Below are 15,328 nucleotides of genomic sequence, written 5' to 3'. Positions count from 1 at the left end.
ATTATTATACAATTTATTTATTTGATAAACAATAACCCAAAAAAATCAATCAATGATGCTACAGATTATTGATCAAAAGTTGGGAAGGAACAGATTTAGGAGAGTTGTTTCAAAGTATCCTAACTGTCAGTAAAAAAATCAAAAGTGTGAAAAAAAAGAACAACACCCAAATGTTTTCTAATATCTAATGACATCTCTTTTAATCAGAACATGTTTAATGCTTTGGCATCAGAAATTGCATTCCTTGGCGATTTCAAACAATGGTTGCCAGAACAAGTAAAAGAATGGGCTACAAAAGAAGTTCAATATGCCCAGATGCTTCTTGGTAATGATGTAGAAGGAGAGAGTAAAGCAGTGTTTACAGAGGCTGATTTTGGTAAATGTGGCATAGTCGTAGCACCTGCAAAGAAGCTCTATCTGGCTGTTCAACAACTTTTAAATCAACAATCGCTATCACATCGGCACAGAAGTGGTAAGTAGTTATGCATCTATCTATCTATCTATCTTCTATTTCATTTGTCCCAGTCATATTCGTCATTCCCTCACGACCCATCATTATGCTCGTTGCTCGTCATCTATTAATCACACCATCAACCTTTAAAGTGTTGTCGTTCACCCATTAGACATTTTATTTTCTAAAATAAAATCACACATTTATTTTAATAAATATGCTTTTTTCTTGGAGTTTGATAAAAAGCACTCATACCGGTCAGCAGTTCACTATGTATTCTTTCTGATACATTTTATTTGTTCTTATTTCATTATCTATTCATCATCATCATCATCATCATCATCATCATCTTGTTTCATTCGGTTATTTATTCTTTGTAGTTTATATCCCTTTCTATCTTAATTTGCAACCATATTCCAACTGTCTTTTTTATCATTTATTTGTTTCATCTCTTCAAAACAGAAAGCTCGGGAATTGGTCAAGGGAACTGATTTCACTGTTGCTCAAAAGAGCGCATGTTCCACGTTTATTGATGAAAATGAAGCCAATGCTAATTATTATTGGACAACATGGAATGGGTTTAGATGTATTACAATTTTTCGCTCAAAAACTCGTAGACAGCAATACATCTATTCCCTCTACTGCTCCCAAAGGTAAGGAACCCCTCGTTATCACCACATCCTTTTTATCCATCTCTCAAACAACCCTTGTTGGCTCTTTTTTTACTTGTTGTTTATCTTTTTGTTTTATTATCTCATCAATGCACTACCCATCTCTTTTAACCAAACACAATCATTCAACATCTTGTCATTTTGTTTGTTCATCTTTTATGTCATTGACCTCTTTCATATATTTATAATCCTTTTTATACAAATCAAATACTGATCCATTCACCAAGCTACACTACCACTCTTTATCACTCTACATCCTTTTATTTTATCACCCATCTCTTTTTCCATCCTAATTGCAGCATCAACCCATCACCCAAATCAAGTCATTTTGTTTTGTTTATTCTCTCATTGTTGGTCAATCCATCTCCAACCATTCCACTGGGCATCGTGTTATATTCTTTGTTTGCTTGTTAGTTGTTTCACACACCTATCCTGTGAGAGACAATACTTTCTTGTTTTTATCACCCATCTCTTTAATCACTTGCCTCATTGTTGGCCAGTCTATTTCATACTCCATATCGCACCAACCAAACAGCATCACTCAACATTTGTCATTTTGTTTTGTTTGTTCATCTTTTCAATATCATTGACCTCTTGTTCGAATATTCATAAATTCATATCCCAATTAAATACCATTTATCAAATCCTTTTTTTTTTTGGCCATCCCGTACTGTTTGTTACTCCTTTTCACATCGTGCTATATTCAGTTTTTCAAACCTTTCGTTTGATCCACTCTCCTGTGCGACAAACTTTCTTTACCACTTAGCATCAGATATTGGAATCAACTTTTTAAACCATTACTTGTTGATTATCTTTTTGTTTTTATTATCCATCAATGCACCCATCCTAATCATTATCACCAAACGCAATCATTCAACATCTTGTCATCAACAGAAAACGTCATTACTAATCATTTGTATTTTTCCTTTTTTTTTTCTTTCTTAGGACTACCCTTTTCCTATAATGATCCTAGCAACGATCAAGTTGCCCATTGTTCCAATGAAGGATTATCTCCTTCACACATTGTTTATCGAAATGATACCATTAATGATTTATATAACATTATCAATGAAAAATCGATAGTCATTATCAGGGCACCACCTTTTTCTGGTAAAACATCCACTACTCAACTACTTGAAATGTATATCGAGGCCAATCATCCCACCACATATGTTAGAAGAATGTCTTTTTCATGGTTACGAGGAAATTCATTTAAATCGAAATTTATGGCCTATGCTGGTTGTGATATTGATTCCATGGTAGAGATATCAAATCAACACCAAGTTGTACTCATTTTCGACGAGGTTCAATTAACATACCCCAAAGACTTTGTAACATTTATCAAAGGTGTTCTGGGCAAATGTCCAAAGTATCTTAAAGTTCTAATGGTTGGCTCCTATTCACATCTAACTGCAGGATTGGCAACCCCCTTTATCATACCAAAAGGAAATGGATTGGGAATGGAGTTCCTTAGATTTGGCAAATTGGATTTCTAAAGTATATTCAAAGTATACAAATTGGCATATGATAATGAACAATTAGTGGATATATTGTGGAACTACACAAGAGGACATATTGGTTTGTTAAGTTTGACGGTCAATGAATTAGCTAAAAAATACACGAAAAAGACCCCAATCGAGGAAATCCGTAGTTATTTGGTTTCAAAAGAATTCTTTGATATAGAGTCACGTGCATACCTTGATTCTACACCAGAGGAAACTGAACTTTTAAAACAAATTGTGATGTGTACTTTTTTGGGCAATCACTTCTCATCACCATCCAACAATGTATGTTTTACTGTCACAATTAATTATAATTATATTCAATTGTATTTACATTTTTTTAAACAGTTAATTGTTGATAATTTGATCAAAAAAGGAATTCTAATGATCTCAACAGAAGAAAAAGGAACAGTTGGTTTTGCGTGTCCCCTCCTCGTTTCCAAGTATTACATTTCTCTCTTTGCATCCCCAACTTCTGAGAGTTATGTACCATCCGATATAGGTGATTTCATATACAAGGTTTTGTCAAGAATGAGAACATCTAATCTAATCGGCTCGAAAAAAGCAACTCAACATGGAATAAGAGAACAACTTCCACTTGAATATCTCTGGCAAAATGAGTTTTATTTTGCTGCAACCTCCTTGGTTGGTAGAAACTATTTCATCTGCCCTTCTGTTGGACCATGCTTTGGTTCAAGTGGATTCGTCGATTTCTATGTTAATGGTGAAAAAAGATGGGCTATAGAACTCATGCGCGAGGTAATCCCATCAACAATGAACGATCATTATGAAAGATTCCTCAAAGGTGGTAGATATTATACAATGATAGAAAAGGGATATATCAAGGAATGGCGTATTTTAGATTTTAGATCAAAGGATTGAAAAGAAAAATAATAATAATTTTCATAATTTCAGGCACATCAAATATAATCAAGATTTTACTCAATTCGACGTGAAAACTCAGACAACTTCAATTCGAGATTTCCAAATCACACTTCACAGTTAGACCACTTACAAGAGCTCCTTTCAAATCACCACAATTTATATTACTATATTTAGTTATCTATTTCTACACATATTACCCACCATTTACCTTTTGAATTCGTCACAGTCTCCAAACATCTGACGTTTCCTAGATTGAAACTTTATTAATAAACCATTTTTTTATTTGTATCCTTGTTCAAATCACCTAAAATGTGTTGTAAGATGAACGGCCCTTGGTTAATCCGGGGTATATCCAATCACAGATAATTCAATAACAATAATTAGATGGAGTAACTACTATGATGATTATGTAATCAACCAACACTTAACTTTGATTCGAATCATATCTCTTGAACATTCTTCTTCAGTGGCTCCTTATCTACGTATTATTATTATTTTGAAATATCAATTATTATTTTGAGTTCAAATTAATATTTGGCTCCTTATCCAGATGAGTCGAGTTAATTCTGTTCTTGACGACGAAGCAAAGAGTGTATTCTCAGCTGTCATCTCCAAAATGCAGATACTGGTGCCACCTTGTCTTTGCAATTGCCTTTGGCATCTTCAGTATCAATTTTTTAATCGCTTCAGGTGCGTAAACAATGGATTTCCTGGGAACTTGTTGATCTTGATGACATTAGGGAGAAAGGGAAATAAAAGTTTGATATCAAAGGTCTGGCCATAGAAGCAGCACACCTTTTACTCTTCAAAATATCGATAAAAAGATTAATATATAAAAAATAATTAATATTTATTTTATTTTAGATGTAGAGAATGCATTCAAGATTTATGGAGTGGTAAAGAAGATAGAAATGAAAATGGAATCATATTATGTAATTACCTTACCAATCATACAATATTATAGAATTCCCATTGACGTTTATATGGGCAACGAGGTAGAGGCAGATGATGATTCACTGTCAATAATAAAAAATTGTGATCATACAATCACCAAAATAAGAATTCAACCACACACAAGTCATAGAGACCAGTTTGTTGAGTAAGATATGAATCACTAGTGACCAATCTTGAATACGCATCATCATGTATATTTATAGAATATCGGTTGGGGTTAAAATTCTTATACATTTCTCCTTGGAAGGGCCATGGCATATAAAGCCGGTTGGGGCCAGACCTTATAGACTGGTCGCTTTGAGTGACGATGCGATCCTCGTCACCTTCTCATTTCTTCAGAAGTTCGTTAATCAATGGTGACGCAGCACGACACATAAAAACGAATCTGACACACAAAATTTCATTCATTTTTTATCTTTGACCCTCTCTTGTATATTTAATTTTTTTTTTTTTTTTTAGTTCACGAGGTTCACAGACGTCTGTTTTTTGTTCAACAAAATTCTTTTTTTACCCTATCTATATACACTATATATAATATAAATCTCTCTCTCTCTCAAAGAATGAAACTCCAGTCATTGTTTGTACTCTTCACTATTGCATTGTTGGCAACATCGTTTATCAGCACTGCAACTGAAGATGAAAAAGTTATAGGTGATGTCATTGGTATTGATCTTGGTACCACCTACTCTTGCGTCGGTATCTTTAAGAATGGTCGTGTGGAAATTATTCCAAACGAACAAGGTAACCGTATCACCCCATCATATGTCGCTTTCACCGACACTGAACGTCTTATTGGTGAAGCCGCCAAGAATCAAGCTACTTTGAATCCAGAAAACACTGTATTCGATATTAAGCGTCTTATTGGTAGAAAGTATGTAAATCAAAACAATACAAATATTTTAATTTATATATATATCTAACAAATACGTCTATCTATATCAATCTCCTCTCCTCCTCCTTTAGATTCTCTGATCAAGAAGTACAAAAAGATTTGAAATTATTACCATACAAGATCATTTCAAAGGGTGATAAGCCACACATTGTTGTCAAGGTAAAGGGTGAAGACAAGACCTACTCTCCAGAAGAAATCTCTGCCATGATCCTCGTCAGAATGAAGGAGATTGCCGAAGCCTATTTGGGTCGTTCCGTCAAGAACGCCGTCGTCACTTGTCCAGCCTACTTTAACGATGCCCAACGTCAAGCCACCAAGGATGCCGGTACTATTGCCGGTCTCAACGTCTTGCGTGTCATCAACGAGCCAACTGCCGCTGCCCTCGCCTATGGTTTCAAGACCACCGGCAAGGAAAAGAACATTTTGGTCTACGATCTCGGTGGTGGTACATTTGATGTCTCCATGTTAACCATTGACAATGGTGTCTTTGAAGTATTGGCCACCAGTGGTGACACTCATTTGGGTGGTGAAGATTTCGATCAACGTATGATGAAGCATCTCTTGGGTGTCTTCCAAAAGAAGACTGGCAAGAACGCTGAAAAGGACAAGAAATCACTCCAAAAGCTCCGTCGTGCCTGTGAAAACGCCAAGCGTGCCCTCTCGACCTCGTCACAAACCCAAATCGAAATTGAAAACTTTTTCGAAGGTAAGGATCTCGTCGAAACCATGACTCGTGCCCGTTTCGAAGAACTCAACATGGATCTCTTCAAAAAGACCCTCGAACCAGTCAAGCGTGTCCTCGAAGACTCTAAGCTCAAAAAGGAGCAAGTCCACGAAATCGTTTTGGTCGGTGGTAGCACTCGTATTCCAAAGATCCAACAACTCCTCAAGGACTTTTTCAACGGCAAGGAACCAAACAAGGGTGTACATCCAGACGAAGCAGTAGCCTACGGTGCCGCAGTCCAAGGTGCCGTCTTTTCAAAGGAAGAAGAAGCTGAAGGTGTCGTCCTCCTCGATGTTGCCCCACTCACCTTGGGTATCGAAACTGTTGGTGGAGTCATGACTCCATTGATCCCACGTAACAGCTTTGTCCCAACCAAAAAGTCTCAAGTATTCTCTACCTACCAAGACAACCAAGACAAGGTACTCATCCAAGTATTCGAAGGTGAACGTTCCATGACCAAGGACAACCACAACCTCGGCAAGTTTGAGCTCTCTGGCATTCCACCCGCCCCACGTGGTGTCCCACAAATCGAAGTCACCTTTGAGATGGATGTATCCGGTATCCTCCACGTGTCTGCCGAAGACAAGGGATCTGGTGCCAAGCAATCCATTACCATCACCAACGACAAGGATCGTCTCACCCCAGAAGATATCGAGCGTATGGTCCAAGAAGCCGCTGAAGCCGCCGAAGAAGACAAAAAGTTAAAGGACCGTGTTGAAGCACGTAACTCTCTTGAAAACTATGTCTACCAGATCAAGAACGCCATCAACGACAATGAAAAGATTGGATCAAAGATCTCTGCCGATGAAAAGGAAACCATCGAAGCTGCCGTCAAGGAAACTTTAGATTGGATCGAAGCCAACTCAACCACTGGTGAAAAGGAAGACTTTGATGCCCAATACAAGGAACTCGAAAAGATCGTCCAACCAATCTTCTCCAAGCTCTACCAAGAATCTGGAGCTGGTGGTGACGCTGGTGACATGCCATCTCACGATGAATTGTAAAACAACAATACAACAAATTAATACCAAAATAATAAATTAACAAAAACATTTAAAAATTAATTATTACTTTGTTATTGAATTATCTATTTATTATTTTGATAAATATTGTTGGTTTGAATTGTTGACTCTCTTACCAAAACTCTAATTTTGAATCTCTAGGGCTCTGATGATGTGTGTCAAGTACAACCGTATTAATATCAAAGCAATAGATGTACAGTGGGCACCAAGAAAGGGAATTGTCATCAATATTGTTGGTTTAATTATTGTTGGTTTGAATTGTTTAAATATTGTTGGTTTGAATTGTTGTAATTATTGTTGGTTTGAATTGTTTAAATATTGTTGGTTTGAATTGTCTAAATATTGTTGGTTTGAATTGTCTAATTATTGTTGGTTTGAATTGTCTAAATATTGTTGGTTTGAATTGTTTAATTATTGTTGGTTTGTATTGTCTAATTATTATCCTATTTAGGTAGGTAGATGTGTTCAGTATTTGTTTGTTATTACAGTTGTTTACTTTGTTGATTTATATTATATATGTAAAGAATTAGAGATGAGCAGTTCTAAGAGTCTTGTGGATCTCTAGGTGAGAAGGTGTGACAGTTTGATTATTATTAGTAGTATGTATTTACAAACTTGATGTTTGAAGATGCCATGCATTACACATGTCTAACCTTTTAACTCCCATGCTACTATTATACAGTGTCAAAGATCGCTTGTGATCCGACTTTTGATCAAGATTGCGATCGTTGAATGGTTTGTTGCGTCCGTATCTCAAATCAAACATTTCTTCAATCGAACCATATTCTCTCCATTGTAGATGCTATCGCGTTGGTCACAATTGGGTTGCATTTTGCTGATGTTGAGGGTAAGTGCAACCACAACCACAACAACAACAACAACCAACATTTGTATCATGTTGAGTGGAGCCCAATCGATCTTGGGAGTCTGAGTTGTTGCGTGGCAACTCTTTCATCATTGCAACTGGTAGAGACGGCCGTTTCTTTGCACTCAAAGAGCACGTGCTTTGACGACTCCTATACGAGTACACAAGGAATGGACAGGATCTGGAAGGGTGATCATCATGCTCGGTCGTTGGATGCATACTTGCTTCAAGGGGACAATGGTTCCTTGCTGCAACACCCTCACCGGTCTCTCTGAACAAAACCTCGTCTACTGTGACCATCACTGCATGACCTACGACGGTCAACAATCATGTGATCACGGATGTAAGGTAAGTGAATTATTTAATTTAGTTGGGAGAAACCATACGTTTTTAATAAGTAGTGCTAATTTCTGTAATTATTATTATTAATTCTTTAGGCTTCCATTTGGAAACTTTGTCCTCTCGCAGATGCGGTACCAATCCTAGTTGATTAAAAGTAGTAGCCAAGGTATCTTTTTGATCATCACACCCGGTGTCCACAATGGGCTGCTGTATCCATGATCACGCACTTGTCGTCGTTTACTTTGGAAGAAGTACCCTTTCAGAATACTTGAACCCACTCGTCTCTTTTGCCGTTGAATGGATACAGCAGCCGAATTGGAGTAGCTTGACCAAGTTGAGCGGTTCTGGAGCAGGTGTTGGGTGGCCTGGATATTCAACAATCACTCAATCATTATTATGCTTACAACCCAATCAATCCAGATACATGGAGCAGAATATTTGAATAATCCATCAAAAAAGATTACATCAAGTGGTGCTAATCACCAGGTGTTTCGTTTGACGCCATCTGGTTATTTAACTGGAGAATCTTATGCCAATGATGGAGAAGCAGTTGTACAAGATCAAGACACAAGAGAGGTGGATGAGATATTGCTTTTGGTAAATCCAAGCAATGATGACATTACAAGTCTCCTAGACAAGACCAAGATTCAATATCAAAAGAGATTTCTTCAAGGAGGCATTGATGCTGTGGGTCGCTAGGGTTTACATCAATGGCAGGAACGATGAAGAGGTTGTCGTCGGTATTCAACATATGGACACTCAAGTTCTCGCACGATTATGTTCCCCCAGTATCTATATACCTGATATCACTGCTCAGTTTTACATATTGTGTGATGTCAGGGATATAGACAATGGACCGAGCATAATACGAACTCTGCCAGATCCTCTCCCTACATGTCGTCAGTCGCTATGTGAACGTTCACGTGAACGGCCACGATCACGATGATCACCAGAGTGACGATCGCTATGCGAACGATCGTGTTCTTTCAATTGATCATTGTGGTTGGTGGCAGGAGTAAGTAGATTTTCCAACTGGCGTGGAACGGCAAGAGTCTTGATGTGGGTATTGATTTCTTCAATGAGATCATTGGCATCAGCAACACGTGGATGATCGTGAGGAACTATCACATACTTTATGTGTTGATAGTAGATGTATAGTCCTTGACATTCCTCAAAGAATGGGACTATACAAGGTAGATTGTCCTGGACAATATCGGGGACCATGAATATGGCATCCTTCAAACGAAGTAGATCTATAGATGTGGAGTAATTAATAGGAATGGTGAGTGATTAGTACATTACATTACATATTTGTATCATGATGATCACCAATGGTCATTATTATTATTATCATCATCATCATCATACCTTTTAAGGACATGGGTTCATTGTCAATTCTTTTGTACGTGATTATATTTGGAAGACAGTCTGCTTGGAAGCTTTGGAAATGATTGTGCTTTAGGGCATATGTGAACTTCCATTTCTTAAACAAGAATCTTCTTTTGACCTCTAACAAGTCCTCCAAATCTATGGCAATATATCTTGATGACATTAACCTTTTGATACTTGGTGTTCTAGATTGATATTTTGGGTTGATTCTTTCTATCAACTCATTTATTATTAAGAGGATATTACGGGTGTAGATTATTGGTGGCATGATTTTTGTTGTTGTTGTTGTTATATAGTCTACCTCCTCTATACTATTCTCTCTCTCTCTCTCTGTAGAGGTTATGTAATGTATGTAATGTATGTAAACATGATGATCATCTAAGTTATTCCCCTTTGCAATATGCATATTTTTATTTAATTATTTAAATAGTGTGGTGGTGTTGTGGAGAGTGTGTGGTGTGAGTTCGAAGTCGAATGCATCACCAGGTTTGGGATTTTTTTTGGCGAGCCAATTCTGACTCTTACCCCTTGTAGTCAACTTTACTGTAATTTGTAATATTTAAATTTAAGGTTTTTTATTTATTGTTTCAGGATTATGAACCATTCATGATCTTTCCCCCCTAACAGGTGATTCTTGTTTAAACCCCCCCTATTAATTTTAATTAAATTTGTGAACCTAGAATTGATATTTAATAACCAAACTAACCAATTATTTTTATTCTCCCTTCTAGTGTAGTGTAACAAATAGTATAAGAGTATAGTTTTTATTTGTTAATCCAATAATCTTTTTTCTGATTGGATTATCAGTTGCAACAATGAATAGTAAGTATAACAATATTTTTAGCATTTTAAATATATATATATTTATTTAATTAATTCTTTTTTTCTAATATATATTCAAGGGGAAGTGCTGGACAAATGCTAGAGGAGGCTATTCCCAAGAGTTTAGAGGACCAACTGGCCAACAACAACAATAGTAGAACTAATAATAATAATAATAATGATCAATTTTCAGATAATAATACATCTACCACCTCTACTACAACAAATAGATTAAACTAACAAAAATTCATCTGTCAATAGATCTATATTGTCAAGGGATTCACAAGATTGGATATTCAACAATCACTTTATTATTATTATGCTTACAACCCAACCAATCCAGATACATGGAACAGATTATTTGATCAATGCATCAAAAGAGATTCTGTCAAGTGGTGCACCAAGCACCAGGTGTTTCGATTGATTGGGGAGTTTGTATCAAACTGTTTAGAGTCCCAGGATCTGGTCCATATGATTGACAAGCAAAGTGGTTTTGGTCGAATGTAACATTTAACCAATAGATTGCAAGTTTAATAAACCAAATGTATTTTTCAAATTTAACAAGGACATAACAGACCACACTGTTGTACTTTGAGTAAACATGTTTTAAATTTAAAAGGGTTTTTTGTTTATTTATATATAGAATTATTTTAATTAATCCTGGAACAATAAATATTAATAATTTAAATATCTCCAAGCTCTCTTCTTTTCTTTTGTTCAACATTGTATTTAAAATATTATATAAATTATGGGTTTTTATAATGGTCCATAAACTTTCTGAGTTTGTGTCCAATTGATTTTGAAATTGGTTGAGTGATGTGTGTATGTGTGTATGTGTTGTTGTATGTGATGAAATGATTTGTACGTACTAGTATTATATTATTATTATTATTATTATTAATTATTATTTACTTATTTAAAGATGACTTCTCTAGCCCATTCAGCAACTTCTCTGTTACCATCTTGAGAGGAACCCAATTGGATGAGATTATTGACAATATCGTGTCTCAAAATAGCCTTTACTTGGTCACCCAATGATTGAGCAAGATCACCTAATAAACCAATGGCGGCACCAATAACTTGGTAAGAGGTTCTGTCCTTTTCAGCATAGACAATAGATACAAATTGTAAAACTGCTGTAACGTATGGAGTAAATTTGTCACTAGCATTTTCAGATTTCAAACCATGAATAATACCAATATAAGCATCAAAAATTGAATTTCTTAAACTATTTAAATATTCTTCATCCTAACGTCAAAAAATTAATATATATATTTCTTTTTTTTTTTTTTGTTTTTGTTTTTTTTTTTTACTTACTTCTATTGGTACAGTAGTAGCTTGTTCAAGAATTGGCATAACATTTGGTAAATATTGAATGAAATCAGAACCAATGGCAAGGGCAATATCACCAAGACAGCTGAGAGCGTTTGGTTTGGCATTCATAGAGATCTTTGGATCGATCAAATCTTGGATGATCAATGGAATGATGCTAGAGGCCAATGGAGTGAATTCCTTGTTCAAGGCACGGGTGATATCAGAGACGATACCGATTGAAATATTCGAGACTTCACCAAACTCGACGTTTCTGAGACACTCTGTGAGGATGGGGAGGAAGGCTTGTAGGTATGGCTTAAAGTCACCTTCGATGGCGTGAATGACAGAGCCAATGGCCAAGAGAGCTTCTTCGTAGATAATATGGGATTGGGTCTTGAATACGTTAAACAACAAGTACAACATTCTTTGTACTTGTGGTTTGATCTTGTCCTTGAGCACGGTCGAGATGGTTTGGAGGGTACTGCAGATAAGTGCTTGGGTTTGCTTTCTCTCGTCTTGGTCACCTTCCATGGTAAAGGTCTTTTCAAAGTCGACCAAGATAAAATTCAACACTTCGACGATGAGGTTGTCGTCGGCGTTGGAGAACGAGATGAGACTGTTGAGAGCTTCATAGGCATTGACACGGAGCGAATCTTCGTCGTCGGCACGGTGAGCGGCGACATAGAGAGCTTGAGCAATATGTGGGAACAACTTGTTGAGCGAGCTGTATTGACCGACCGAGCCAATTTCAAAGGCTTGGCAGATATTGTGGATACCCCAACAGGCGTGGGCAGCAACCTTGGGCAATGGGTCCTTGGTACCGTTGACCAAAGCTTGCAAGACAATGTCGAGTTGATCCGCTACCGCTTCGATTTGATGGGCACACATTCTTGCCAATGTCCAACTGGCCGAGTCTCTGACCATCGAGTTTGGGTTCTTGGTGGCGTGTTCAATGAGTGTTGGGATGGTGTTGGCAAGGAAACGTTGAAACTCGACGGCGGTTGGACCTTCGAGGATCGAACCGAGGGCGACACAGGCAGCCTCGGCCAATCTCCACTCTTGCGAGGCGAGGTTTTGGCTGATAAATGGCACGATTGGCTCGAGAATGCTATCAGTGACATTCAATGCAATATATGTGATACAGGTGGCACCAGCCATACAAACGTTCCACGAGTCGGTTTGGTCTTCGTCTTGCTTGAGCAATGTTTGAACAATCACTGGAATAAATGGAGCAAGTGCCTTTGACATAACCTCCTTGGAGAGATCATCCTCTGACAAGTTGTATTCCTCTTCACAAAGTGTAGTCCAAAATTCAATAGCTTGTAATACAACTCCTTCATTTGGTTCAGTTTGAATTGCATTTACAGTAATCTAAAAAATAAAAGGAAATATAAATATATAAATATAAATATATTTTAGATTTAATTTTTTTTTACATACATTATAAATATCACCCATATATTCGAAAATGTAACCATAATACAATGGAACAATCTTTACAAGGTTTTCAAAAGCCAATCTCTTGATGGTTGGTTCGGTAGAACCACAGGTTTCAAAGATAGTCTTCATGATGTAATCTCTTTCTTCCTTTTTTTCAAAGTTGTGTCTGACAAATTCCAAAGCATTGTACAAGGCATCAGTGGCAGAATGCTTTACCAAATTTGATGCGTCTCTCATTCCATGGATAATAACTGTCAAAATTTGATCGGAAAAACCTTGCATAATATCTGGGTTCTAAGAAATTATAAATGAATGAAAAGTCCCAAGAGTTAGTTGCCATAGTCATAGTCATTGTCATTGTCTGTTTACTTACAATTTCTTCACAAATATAACCAATAGTTTGGAGTGATGATTGTTTGGTGAATTCAGATGATGTTTGATTGGTTAAATTTTCAATCAAAGATGGAACAAGATTTTGCCATGATCCAGTTGGGAGATCAATCAAAGCAAGCTTTGCAATGACTTGAGCTGCAGTATGACGTGATTCATAGGTTTGTGAGTGTAATGTGTTGGTTAACTAAAAAAAAAAAAAAAAAAAAAAAAAAAAAAGAGAATAAAAAGAAAAGAAAAATATTAATATTATTTAATATTAATTAAAACAATATTGTTGATCATTTAAAAAAAACTTACCAAAACTCTAACTTCATTTTTGGTATTTTCAGGAACTGCAATCCATTGCTTTTGGCATACTTCATATCTATTTGCATCCTTTTTTTAAATATAATCTTATTAGTTAGTTTTGACTAGAGTCTCTTTACTTTTCAAATATATTATTATACTTACATTAGAGTATATAGAATTCTTTAAAATGATACCAGCCAATTGTCTGAGAGTTGCTTGACGGTCGTTATTAGCCAATTCGAGGGCCAAAGCGTGAAGAAATCCACCCTATATTTGTTTAATAGAGAGTAATAGAAAAAACACAAATATCAACACAACAACAAATTATAATTAGTACAATCGAGATTGATAAAGATGCAAGAGGAGGGAAAGAGGGAGAAAAAAAGGTGATTGAACAGTGTCAAGTCAAAGGTGATGATCTTACAAAATCTTTTTGAGATGCAGCAGCTAATCTCTCTTCAGCATCTCTACGTTTTGCTTCATCTGTTTGTGTTTGTTAAAGTGTTTCACAAAGTTAAAGGTTAAGGTTTGAGTAAGGTAACATATAATAGTAAGGTAAGAAAGAGAGAGATTATGTAAATGTGTGTAAGTATGTCAGTTGTGTAAGTTATGTCAGTCAGCGGGTCAGTGGATAGAGGTAGAAAAGAGAAGTATAGATAGAAGAGGGGGGGGGGGTGTATAATTAATTACCATGATCACGAGCATTGGTTAAAATAGTAACTAAATCCATTATTTCCTATTCTTTCTATTTGTATCTTCTATCTATAAATATAATATATATTAAATATATTGTTGTTTGTCGTCGTCGTTTATATACTATATAGTAGGTAGCAGGTAAAAAGGGGAATAGATAAAGAGTTTAGTATATCAATCAAAAGTAAATCTATCAACAATATATTGATGTCATCCTCTATATATCTCTTTCTCTCTCTATCTAGACTGAATACCTCGTTGAACGAGTATTTCTCTATTTCACATCTCCCCTCTCTCTTTTGTCTCGTGTTCTTTTTGTTTGTAATCTTCATACCTATAGTGTTGGTGGGGGTAGAGGAGGATGGTATGGAATGTACTAGTAGCAATAGTAGTAAACGAAGAAGATGGAATACTAACTTTGAGGAAGAGAGTGAAAAAAAAAAAAAAAAAAAAAAAAAAAAAAAAAATTTGTCTTTTGAAGGTGGCGCCAAAGACAAGATCCTCAAGAGAGTGGTTTCATTCAAATTTTTGACAAAGAGTAGAAGAAAAGTTTACAAAAGACAACATATATATATATTTTATTGTTGTTTTGGAGATTTGTTCAAAAAAAAAAAGAAGAAGAGAAGGGAAGGTAAAGGTAAGGTAATTAATTAGTTGTTCTTGGATCTATACATTATTTGT

The 15,328-nt window shown here is 36.1% G+C and overlaps 7 protein-coding genes across 7 annotated transcripts; 4 read left to right on the top strand and 3 right to left on the bottom strand.

Annotated features, from left to right (window-relative positions):
* Positions 1 to 210: 210 nt before the first annotated feature.
* DFA_10907 (uncharacterized protein) lies at positions 211 to 853 on the top strand (the record flags this gene model as incomplete). The annotated part of the gene is made up of 2 exons (XM_004351105.1): positions 211 to 476; positions 832 to 853. 2 exons carry the CDS (start codon positions 211 to 213, stop codon positions 851 to 853), a joined length of 288 nt encoding a protein of 95 aa, XP_004351157.1.
* A 136-nt stretch (positions 854 to 989) lies between these two features.
* DFA_10906 (heat shock protein Hsp70 family protein) lies at positions 990 to 7,083 on the top strand (the record flags this gene model as incomplete). Its single annotated transcript, XM_004351104.1, has 9 exons — positions 990 to 1,104; positions 2,068 to 2,491; positions 2,621 to 2,909; positions 2,973 to 3,432; positions 3,494 to 3,625; positions 3,894 to 3,918; positions 4,374 to 4,441; positions 4,923 to 5,334; positions 5,427 to 7,083. The coding sequence occupies 9 exons, from the start codon at positions 990 to 992 to the stop codon at positions 7,081 to 7,083; spliced, it is 3,582 nt and encodes a 1,193-aa protein (XP_004351156.1).
* A 750-nt stretch (positions 7,084 to 7,833) lies between these two features.
* Positions 7,834 to 8,460, top strand: DFA_10905 (uncharacterized protein; the record flags this gene model as incomplete). Its single annotated transcript, XM_004351103.1, has 3 exons — positions 7,834 to 7,948; positions 8,100 to 8,314; positions 8,404 to 8,460. The coding sequence occupies 3 exons, from the start codon at positions 7,834 to 7,836 to the stop codon at positions 8,458 to 8,460; spliced, it is 387 nt and encodes a 128-aa protein (XP_004351155.1).
* Positions 8,461 to 8,704: 244 nt separating this feature from the next.
* DFA_10904 (uncharacterized protein) lies at positions 8,705 to 9,007 on the top strand (the record flags this gene model as incomplete). The annotated part of the gene is made up of 1 exon (XM_004351102.1): positions 8,705 to 9,007. One exon carries the CDS (start codon positions 8,705 to 8,707, stop codon positions 9,005 to 9,007), a length of 303 nt encoding a protein of 100 aa, XP_004351154.1.
* A 201-nt stretch (positions 9,008 to 9,208) lies between these two features.
* DFA_10903 (uncharacterized protein) lies at positions 9,209 to 10,103 on the bottom strand (the record flags this gene model as incomplete). Its single annotated transcript, XM_004351101.1, has 2 exons — positions 9,209 to 9,492; positions 9,677 to 10,103. The coding sequence occupies 2 exons, from the start codon at positions 10,101 to 10,103 to the stop codon at positions 9,209 to 9,211; spliced, it is 711 nt and encodes a 236-aa protein (XP_004351153.1).
* Positions 10,104 to 10,569: 466 nt separating this feature from the next.
* Positions 10,570 to 11,122, bottom strand: DFA_10902 (uncharacterized protein; the record flags this gene model as incomplete). The annotated part of the gene is made up of 2 exons (XM_004351100.1): positions 10,570 to 10,679; positions 11,059 to 11,122. The coding sequence occupies 2 exons, from the start codon at positions 11,120 to 11,122 to the stop codon at positions 10,570 to 10,572; spliced, it is 174 nt and encodes a 57-aa protein (XP_004351152.1).
* Positions 11,123 to 11,431: 309 nt separating this feature from the next.
* Positions 11,432 to 14,684, bottom strand: DFA_10901 (karyopherin beta 1; the record flags this gene model as incomplete). The annotated part of the gene is made up of 8 exons (XM_004351099.1): positions 11,432 to 11,767; positions 11,837 to 13,204; positions 13,274 to 13,567; positions 13,647 to 13,850; positions 13,964 to 14,041; positions 14,117 to 14,221; positions 14,379 to 14,437; positions 14,645 to 14,684. 8 exons carry the CDS (start codon positions 14,682 to 14,684, stop codon positions 11,432 to 11,434), a joined length of 2,484 nt encoding a protein of 827 aa, XP_004351151.1.
* Positions 14,685 to 15,328: the final 644 nt, after the last annotated feature.

The sequence above is a fragment of the Cavenderia fasciculata genome (assembly GCF_000203815.1).
Source record: "Cavenderia fasciculata unplaced genomic scaffold Scf_EUAJFUG02G6ADK-5, whole genome shotgun sequence".
NCBI lineage: Eukaryota > Evosea > Eumycetozoa > Acytosteliales > Cavenderiaceae > Cavenderia > Cavenderia fasciculata.
This window is presented reverse-complemented; position numbering and strand designations above follow the sequence as displayed.